General features: G+C 41.1%; 1 protein-coding gene across 1 annotated transcript; it reads right to left on the bottom strand.

Moving 5' to 3' along the window:
• Positions 1-117: 117 nt before the first annotated feature.
• On the bottom strand, positions 118-9,223 carry zmp:0000000896 (caspase recruitment domain-containing protein 10). Its single transcript, XM_037255488.1, has 25 exons — positions 9,107-9,223; positions 7,903-7,957; positions 6,241-6,483; positions 6,026-6,163; positions 5,761-5,947; positions 5,541-5,679; positions 5,219-5,431; positions 5,030-5,149; positions 4,818-4,943; positions 4,568-4,747; positions 4,123-4,227; positions 3,796-3,832; positions 3,672-3,709; positions 3,506-3,591; positions 3,378-3,424; positions 3,180-3,300; positions 2,919-3,096; positions 2,596-2,719; positions 2,270-2,510; positions 1,965-2,031; positions 1,792-1,894; positions 1,560-1,718; positions 1,307-1,419; positions 1,032-1,147; positions 118-953 (listed from the first exon to the last, which is right to left on the bottom strand). Exons 1-25 carry the CDS (start codon positions 9,206-9,208, stop codon positions 746-748), a joined length of 3,246 nt encoding a protein of 1,081 aa, XP_037111383.1. The 5' UTR covers positions 9,209-9,223; the 3' UTR covers positions 118-745.
• Positions 9,224-10,246: the final 1,023 nt, after the last annotated feature.

Raw genomic sequence — 10,246 nt, 5'->3', positions numbered from 1 at the left:
ATTTTTTTAAATTATATTTTAGGTCAAGGGACTCCAAAATCCAAGAGTGTACATTTTTAATTACATAAAAAATAGCAAAGCAATGCACAAATTAATATAAGAATAATACCCCAAAAGTAAGACACTACGTCTGTTGTTTTTATTTCAGTACAGTCCGACTGATAACTTGCTTCTGGACGAAAATTGCATGTTAGTCAATAAATAACCAGTTTTATGTTTCTGTACCTAATTAGAATGAAGGTTTTTCAATTCTTAAGTACCTTTTTGGGGTGAACAGAGATTTGATGTGCACAGATACATAAAAAGGCAGCACTGCTGAACCTCTAAAAAGATCTGAAAAAAACTGAATATTTTGAGAAAATATTGCAATTGAGCATCGCACAAACAATTAGATCAATTATGTGTGTGACTTTTTTGGCTTCTCCTGTCAAGGGTTGCCATCCAGAGTCCAATACAAATAAAACACAAACTCTATTTGTGTCCTAAGTAGCAACTATGTACCTTTTGTTAGTAGATGTAAAGTAAATAAAACATGGTACTATGAGAGCAAGTACCGCTATGTTGACATAATCCATCCCTGCTCAAGTTGACACATCCTGCGTAAAAACATTCTGCAAGTCTCTAACAGCAGGCTCCGAAAATGTTTTTGTTTTCATTTCTGTTAGGTGATTTGCAGAGATGTTTTTTTCTAAATTGAATTATGGGCCTCCTTTGCTCCTTAAAAGTTGGGAAACACTGGTCTACATTACTGTAGCCTATCGAGCTCAACCCAAGCTACTGACATCTGCTGACTGATGATGGCATTGCGTATAGCTGAGAGCAGCTCTTCTGTGCAGCTCCATGTGCTGGGCTCCAATGTGCAGTAGAGCAGGGGCAGAGTCTCCAACTGCAACAGTTCCGCCTGGCACATCTCCTCCATCGCACTGTCGTCCCCACACCGTGGAAAAAACTTTCTGTTGGCAAAGCATATTAGTGGATCATGCGTAACATTTCAAATAACCACACATTCAAACGAGTGAATGGACTCTCACCTGAGCTTCTTGTGTTTTTTGCTCTTTGGCAAGATGTGGATGACAATCGGATATATGCCTTGTCTCAGCAAACCCTCAACACATGACAGCCCGAGCTCCAACAAACAGTGTTTGTCCTAAAACGGGCATAAAAGATGTGAATTTGAATCAACTCTGGCATGTCGTGTTTTTTTTTTTTTTTTTACTTTACAACAGACATAGTGGTAAAAGTAGCTGGGAGCTGTGATGCAATAAATATTGTTGTTGGCAATCCGAGAAAGAATGTTTTGCATCACCTGGGTGATGACCTCCTGTATGGACTTTAGCCGTACGCCCAAAGCTGGCTCTGGAGCCTGGGAATCCAGCAAAAATATTTTCTTGTCTCTTCTTTCAGAGTCCAGGATCATCTCTACAAATTACAGGATAGAAATAGGTGACCATACTGCAGTTTAAAAAGAAAGCAAACTAGTGTGTAGAGGAGTGCAATGCAGTTTGGAGATAAGGTGCACTTCAGTGCCAGTGCTTATAATTCTAATATTTTGCCCATACCTGGTGCACAGGTGTCGTATTGTAATCCAGATTCAACAGGCTGCAGCATTCTCTCTATGAGGCCACGGGACAGGATGGATGGTGAGAAGATGACGGGCCGCTTGGATTCAACCTTTACCGGCTGCACAAGGCTGTAAGGGATCAAATGCTCCTCATGGCCTGTGTAAACACACATGTTTTGAGAAAATGCATAGAAAAAAAGAGATTTGGATTTGTCATTTTGGACCCTTACGTTTGTTCAGTGTGTAAAGAACCTGCTGTGTTGCTCCTATCCCGCGGAATTTAGGGTCCGCTGCCTTTACCAGACGAACTCGACCAAAGGATTTCTTCATGAACTACAGAATATGGCGATAAATGAATAAATATTAGAAATCCATCTTGCAATATAAATATGCTAATCCTCACCTTCTTTTTGAAGTCTTTTTGCCCCACGGACATTTTGCGTAACTTGACAAGTAACAGCTGTTGTGCCCTTAAATGGAAAATAGCGTAAATAATTAAGCGTGCAGTGTAATTATGCTTTTTATATTCATCATTGTTTTGAGCCACGTCAGAAAATAAGCTCCGTATCATATTGAGATGTTTCTTTCTTTTTTATTCAGCTCCATGAAAGCCAGAAAAAAAAATTGCATGCAGCTACAACAACAAATTTTAAATGATTGACACCAACTATGCAATTATTAGCTTGATGAAATATGTACATGGCCCACCTATTATAGTTGGGCATGTTTCCTGCCTGCAGAGTGTTGGCTGTGCGAGGATCCACCAGGGAACAGCGCCAATGATATTTGCCATTGCACCTTGTGTCTGTCACATGCATGATGTCATCACAGGACACACTTAGGGACGATGGGTCTCCGAGAGGCCCGATATCGAGATTGACCCGCACATAAAACGAGTCGGCGCCCTTGAAAGTTGGCAAAGAAATCTGAGAGCACAGCTTGGCATACGCTGAGGACAAGAAGCAATGGGAAAGCTCAGTCTCAGCAGATTTATTGCATCAATGGGTTTTCTTTTTGTGTGCAAACTGACTCACCCTCTGGGTTGCTCTGGTGTTTGAGTGAGGTCGGTTCAGTCCACCATTGCAGAGAAAAGTGCGCTACTTCGGCTGTGCACTGGCTGAGCTGAACATTTCCTCCACCGAAAAGAACATTCTCAAGCTGAATAAGGAAAAAATGATTACTGAATATCACGCTCAAGTCATATGACTTTTTTTTAGTACAACACTTTCATATTCTTGGGAACCATAAGTTGGTGTTTAATGACCCTGAACATTTTCTCCAACTTTATCATGTTGGAAAATACTTGCAATGATCATGGAACATTTTCCAGAGCGGCAACATACTGACACATTCGTACCTCCAGGAGCTCACTTCCCTCCTTCAGCCCACATTGTTCCGCTACTGAACCAACTGGAACATGGCTGACAAAGATTCCTGTTTGGTTTCCACCAATTATGGTAATGTCTTCAGCCAGACTGGCTTTCCCGTGCTTTGGCGTCATAGGAGGGCTTGAAGATGGAGAGATGGGTGGTATCCTAAAAAAAAAAAGTCGCAAGCTCATTTTGACCAAAAAGGGAGCAGTTTTATCAAGTTTGTTATTATGGAGAATGACAACTACCTTGGACTGCTGGGATCGTGTCGATGTGCGTTAACAGCAGGTAGATTGACCAGATCGGGTGGGAAGAAATGAGAATGGAGGGAGTTCCACGAATCCCAAAGAGAGGGTTCATCATTTTCACCTGAAACACAATTTCCATCCACTTGAAGCTTGCTGAAGATATGAGCGCTCATTCAAATGATGTCTAATTAACAATACCTGCAATATTGTCATTCTCATCACTGCCCCAGGAATCCAAGTCGAACCTTTTCAAAATGCAAACAAAGAGAATTTACAGAACACCTGTCGCGGTTGTTGAATGATGCAGACTAAGAAAAAAAACTGACTCTGTATTGAATCTTCGGTTGATGGAGTTCTTACAAGGAGGAAATGGGAATGTTGAAAGGCGATTTATCTCCTTCTCATCTTCTGTCTGAGGATGCAGATGTTGATCACTATATTTGCATTTCCCTTCTGTCTATCCCTACAATCTGTGAGCCATGTAATACGTACCGGTGACAGTGGATTCTCTTCAGAGTTGGAATGAGAATCTGGAAATGAGCACAAACGATATTCAAGTAAGTAAACCATTGGTAGAAACTTGGGCTTGTGAGTAAAAAAATTAAAAATAACCTACCCTCTGAATTGTCATTGGCTTGCCCTCTGGAGGGCGCCTGTTGTAGATAAGGAAAAAAAAGTAGTCCGATTATGACCTCGAACTAAGCGAGCAGCTCTCTTGCCTGTACTAACACGTCAAACATTGCTAAGGAGGACGAGCCTGCAATGTTTTCATGTTCTCCTAAAATAATGGCGTCCTTATTATAGTTCATAACAAACCTAATGTGTTTGCTACTAAAACCTTTGTGTCACGTGTAAAAGGGGCATTTTATAGTTCAACGCTCATATCTAAAAATATATTTTCACAGTAACAAACAGAAAGAAAAAAAGATATATATTTGATGACCTTTCGTAACTGAAGATGGGTGCCATTAACAGGAAGGCTGAGGTCCAGGTCGACGGAGCAACAGGGTCCGTAGCACTGGTCTTCGCTGCACAGAGACAGATGGGACTGGAGAACACAGTACAAAGAAATCATGTGTTATATAATACTTGGCAGCGCTTCAAGCATTCCTATCTTTTTACTTGCTTTAGAATATTATTTTCTTTTTACTTTGTCTGTGCCCTTGGGGACATGCCACAAAGAACAAAGCAAACACGCTGGCACAAACAGACCATACAGGTTAAATAATAACAATAATCTCTCCAGTAACCATATATTCTAGTCCAGTTACGACTCAATTAAGTATTTTGACAACCTTCGCAGCGACAGGTACCTTTAATTTACGACTCAATTTTGACAGGCTTCGCAGGTACCTTTAATCATTTGGGTTCATGAAGCGTTGACTTACACAGTGCAGACAGGAGCCGCTCTGCTCCGTTTGTTCCCTTCTCTTTTCGCTCTCTCGCTCCAACTCCCGCTGCTGCTGCTCCATGTTGGCTTGCAGCTCTGCGATGCGTTTTCGCAAACGATTCTTGTCCAATAGGCAGTCGGTGTACTCTAACTGTAGGCTGTCGCGACTCCGCAAGGCCTGAAGGAAAACGGAAGATGGTGTGAATTGCAATACTAGTGTTGGGATGTTGAGACTAATAATTCCTAACCTGGTCCCTCTCCTTTTCAAGTTCCATGATCTGGTTAAAGTAAGACATACTCCGCTTCTGCTCCGTCTCCCAGTCCAGCTGGAGAGTCCTCACCTTCAGCTGTAGTTGCTCACACTGCGATTGCAGCTGCAAATATCGTTCGCAAGCACATCTATTCAAGAGCGCTCACCATCAACCTGTTCATTTACGAAGATCCGAAAGAAAATATTCACCTTGTCCCTGTGCTCCTCGGTGCTTTGTATCTCCCCCTGTAGTCTCGTGATGAAGTTGCAGAGCTCCTGTCTCTTCTCCGCAGCCTCCCTGCGATCCTGCCGCAGGATATCCACCAAAGCCTGAAGGAAACGAACATTAGAAACGAAAAAAATAATCTGAAATGTCCGCAAGATGCACCGCAAACATACGATGACTCCAGTATCAGAAAGCGGATCCTTCATCTGACTTCCTGTGTTTTGTGGTTTCGGAACGTCAATACGGTAGGACGGCTTTTCTGGTAACGCTGGTGGGCAACCAGGTCCTCCTTTAGACAACAAGCTCTCCTTTGGTTGAATTGGATTTCCTTCTGGACTTGCGATTTGATGCTCTGTTTCCGTTAACCTGGACTTTAACTCTTCAACCTGTACGGCGACACAACGCAGAAACGAACAATAACCACATTGAGCGGTTTCCGCTTTTGAGTAGTAGAATGGAAAATTCCACAGTATTTTGCTGTTCCCACTGTCTCACTTGCTCGAGCAGTTCTTTCTCTCGTATGGAGGCTTTGCCTTGCTCTTCTAGGGCCCTGGAGTACTTCACAGACTGTTCCAGGTGTCTGTCCTTTAGCTTGCCCAGTTCTCGACTGGCCGACTCCCAGTCTTGACGTAACCTGGATGAAGTCAAGTATTACATTTTGACTGAAAAGCATGCGCACAGTCACCGAGAAAAAAAAAAAATATGTTGCAGGAACCTCTCGAGCTGGAGTCTGTCGTGGCGTAACTCCTGAGTTTTACGTTCAGCACGGCTACGGTCATCTTCGGCTACCCGACAACGTTGGGATAAGCGGCGTTCGCACATGCGACTGTTTCGAAGCTGCACTCTCAGTTTCCGAACTTCCAGCAGAAGGAACTGAGTCAAACCCTCCGGACCTTCCTCATCTGTGAGAGCATTTGTTTGTATTATGTAACATTAAAAATGTGATGCAGACTTTAGATATGGACTTTTGTTTTTTTTACCCAAAATAAGAGAGCAGCGCTGTGTTGGCTGCTCTCCAGTCAGCTGTGTGTATTGCTCTGGATGGTAAAACTCCAGTGACTCCATAAAGGCCTGAAGACCTCGCGGACCTTGGCCACGTAGAATGTCCAGCAAACGACCTGTGCCAATTCATGAAAAAAAAAAATTGTGTGAGCTATTTAATTTCATGTTATGTTTACGATTTGATTCAACTCACCGGCCTTGGAGATACGCAGAGGGTACTGAATGGAGTTGAGCACCTCATCTTCATCCTGTTCATCAATAACTTTACACTGGCGCAGATATGGAGTGAGTTTGGCCGGGTTGAGGATGCGGGTCAGCTTGTGTCGCACTCCTTCCACACGATCCCACAGCTCCTCGCAGTGCTCCTCTGACCATGAAGGCAAAGGTCTGTTTTCTTCCTGAGTAATTTGCCCTTCCTCCGCCCAACCTGTGATGCCTGCATCAAATCATAAAATAAATCTGCATGATGACATTTTTGAGGAACATCATTTGGAAAAGCATTAGTCTCATTCCAAATTACATACAGACTTTATCTTGGTGGTTTCACTTCTCGTTTCTTTGAAATTTTGGCTTCTGATTGTAAGAACGATACATATATAGTATGTTTTGTCTGATTACACTTCCACTGGTATTCACTATCTTGTTTCCAAATATATAACATACTTTACAGTTTATACATGTCGCACAAATTGTTTTCTTTCTCTGTATCGTTGTATTGAATAAATGACTATGGAATGCAGAACTATCCAACAGTATATGTCCATTAGTGAGTTAAATGTTAAAAATAAGTCTATTTGGAGGCCTGTTGTGACTCATTGTGGGGAGTTGGGAGAATTAAGATGCGTGTTTCAGATCTGACAACTACAATGTGAGCCAACAGGCAGGCTGAGACTCGCCTACTTGCTCCGGAATCTCTGCCACTAATAAACAGTCTAGTGAAATATTGTCCTTGTGTAATTTGCACCAAACACCTCAAATGAGTACTTACTGCAAATAAAATATTCACATTACAGTGACTTAGTGGCTGCAGAAAGAGTTCACTATTGTATTATTGCAACGTAAATGCAAATTGGAACCATAACGTGTTAGATGGCTTGAGTGATGTATAAATAAAAACGTGTGTGGGGATGTGAAAATCAACACGAAAAACAAAAATGTGTGGCGACATGAATCACTGACTGTTAAAATGACAAATGAGGTTAGACGTAGAGTTGTAAAATCATACGGAAGGGACTTTTATTTTGCCTCGTCTCAGTCCAATGTTCAAGCTCACAACCTCATTCGTTTTTTTTATACGGCACTGTGTTGTACTAGATTAAAATCTCATTTTGTCATAGACACATGCCTTTTAATTTAACCTCCAGAATTTAGTTTGATCAGTTTCTAGGGGGGGATGTAATATGTTTCATAATGTTTTTTATTTAACACTAACACTCGTTTTAATGTATAAATATGTGAAAGGAAACATTCTCATTCTATGTGTAGTACTAGTAAGCAAAATAGAGAAGTGTCATAACAAAAACTACTTCAACCCTCCTGTTATGTTCATTTCTCAAAAAGTAATCGCAACATACTGTGATTTCAGTCGTTTGTGTTATAAAAAGCAACTAATTGGTTTGTAAATAAATTTCCATAAAAGCGAATATGCTACGAATTGAACTGCATGACAAACTTGTTTGTTAATTACAATAAACAAACCTATCATAATAAATATAAACTAAAAGTTTTAGTTTGTTTGCCAAAAATTATATTAATAAAATACTACTTGTTAAATAATCGTCCATCAAGAGATATCTGACTATTTTAATCGATATTATAAATACAAACTGTTTTTCGGTCCTCGAAGTGGACTTACCGCTCATGTTGCCAAGCGTCTTGTTGACGTCCACAATCCAGACTGCATTCAAGACCTCCCATTCATAACCGGAGGTGAGTCAGGGGAGACACAAAACACATGACAGTAAGTCTGTGAGTGTTAAGAGTGTGTCCCGAATGAGTCATGAGCAAGCCGGAGGTTCTTATCTTAATCATGTCTGGCTTGCTGTGTCAATACTGTGCCGCTAGACGGCGCTGTTTACCAACGTTTGTACAAACAAAAGACAACAAACATGTTTTTTTTTTTTAAATCAGGTCAGCAAAAATAACAGGAGTTATTCCCAATATAAATTTTACAATAACTATTCATATTGGTAAAAGTCCTAAACCTAAAAAAAATCTAATTTCAAGCAATCAACTAAAATACCATAAAAAGTTGAATGATGTTGATCAGGATTAGACAAAACAGTTCTGAATGCCAGTTTCTATTTTCTACCACTGAATGTTACCAATGTACAAAGTTGAATTAATCTATAGAAGGAAATAAAGTTTTGCCATAGCAAGGTGGGAATATCTTCAACAAATCGAGTCATAACATTGTGACTCACCCTTGGAGCTGCCCCACTTCGCAGGTAAGTTTCTTCAAACCCTTTTCTCAATGTAATCATCAAAACACTATGACACACAGTTTCAGTTTATAGACTTGTGGAGGTCGTACGGTACTCCAAAATGCAGCGATTGAAGAAATCTAAAATGTGTCTCATCCCAAAATGTCATTAAACAGGGTGAACGTGAGCCACTGTGGAAAAACCAAAGCTGTTTGGATATTGGCTGTCATATTGAGTGGGTGGAATTTTCAGAGTGTAGAATGGCATGGGGTTGAGGGTAGGTTTGAAATGTCTAGGAAAAGTGTTCAAGAGCAGCCGAGAATTACGAGCTTCTTGGGAGAAGAATGTGTCTCGTTCTTGGCAGAGTGACAAAGCTGGCAGGCCACCCTGATTTTTTTTATTTTCCCCCCCCAAACTGTCTGTGAGTGTGTTTGCGGTCTCAGTGCTGATGCTGAGATTGCACGATTAAAACAAGACACCATACTTAGGAACCCGCATGGACACCCGATCACCCAGAAGATGGCTCCATGAGGAGGAATAAATAAATAAAGCTGACGTTTTCAAGTTGAAGAAGGTTTGGAAATAATATCGGTCTGCCTGCTTGAATTAATCCCTGAAATAAATCAAAATTCTCACCTGTATGCTTTTCTCCTGGATTGAGTCGGCCTTTGTTTTCTTCCTTTGGCGGCTTGACGTGAAGATGGGCAGCTTGCCGGCGGGCCGGCCGGCCGGCCGCATTGGTTGAGCATTCCTGTTGTCTCTAAGGTGACAGCAAGACAGAGGCACTATTGACAGCAGCCCTGGACCTCACAGTCTTTTCACACTGGAATGTCATTACAACAAGCTTGCTCACACCGAAATAGATCTTGGCAGACTCGCCACAACTCGTGTATATTTCTTTGTATTTTTTTTTTTAAACCATTGCTGAAATTTCACTTCAGCACAGATGAGATGCAGATGACCTATTTGAGTTCTAAATGCCGTCACATATGACTATGCACAATTCAAAAGCCACGACAGAATGTTCTTTTTTTCTTTTCTCTTCGAGTATGTTCCACTTGAATCCAGCCGACCCTTCCACAGCTTCTTCTATGACTCAAGCACATAGTCGGCGCTTTGTGTGTCTTTTTTGCTTTCAGAAAACAGAAGCATGGTGACATGACTAATTGGGACAGATGTAAACATGGACAAGGCGAGTGATTTTTTTTCTTTTTTTGGGTCAGTATAGCAGTAGAACCAACTGGAGGGACGCAAGCGTTGTAATTATTTGATATGAATAAAAGGTCATAATCTAAAAACTACATTTAGAAATTTTGTTAACCAGATTCATTCGTACACACATATGAACTCACGTTGCCACGCTCCCTTTACTTTCTGTGTTTCTTTGACAACAGTGAAGATCTGAGGCGAAGTTGGAATTACAGGGTGCAGCCGTCTAAAAGTGAACTCCACCACAATTTTGAACAGGACACCAACCACTGCAGATAAATTTCCAGACACACAAACAGTTTAAAAATGCATTTTTTTCCCCCACCATGGTTACCTCCAAAAAATGACATTTACATAAAATAAACAGTACGGTGGGAAAGATATAGATTGGATTGATTGGAAGCTACTAAATCAATAACTACTCCATCAATGTAATGAGAAGATGCCATTTGTGACCTGACACCAAATGTTTCAAAACAAACAAACAAGCAGCAGCATTGAGTTGACGAAAACAAAGGTTTGGGTGTCATTGTCTTTTTGAATTGTTTTGTTGTGACCCAGAAAACG

The sequence above is a fragment of the Syngnathus acus genome, chromosome 8 (genome assembly GCF_901709675.1).
Source record: "Syngnathus acus chromosome 8, fSynAcu1.2, whole genome shotgun sequence".
In the NCBI taxonomy this organism is placed as follows: Eukaryota; Metazoa; Chordata; class Actinopteri; order Syngnathiformes; family Syngnathidae; genus Syngnathus; species Syngnathus acus.
Note: the sequence above shows the minus strand (reverse complement) of the source record. Positions and strands in the feature narration are given on the sequence as shown.

Excerpts from the sequence above, each read along its gene's own strand:
- zmp:0000000896 (XM_037255488.1), bottom strand. The coding sequence starts at position 9,208 with ATGCGGCCGGCCGGCCGGCCCGCCGGCAAGCTGCCCATCTTCACGTCA. Across the intron at positions 4,944-5,029 it reads CCGAGGAGCACAGGGACAAG|CTGCAATCGCAGTGTGAGCA; the intron begins GTGAATATTTTC and ends CGATATTTGCAG. Across the intron at positions 4,228-4,567 it reads GCGGCTCCTGTCTGCACTGT|TCCCATCTGTCTCTGTGCAG; the intron begins GTAAGTCAACGC and ends TGTGTTCTCCAG.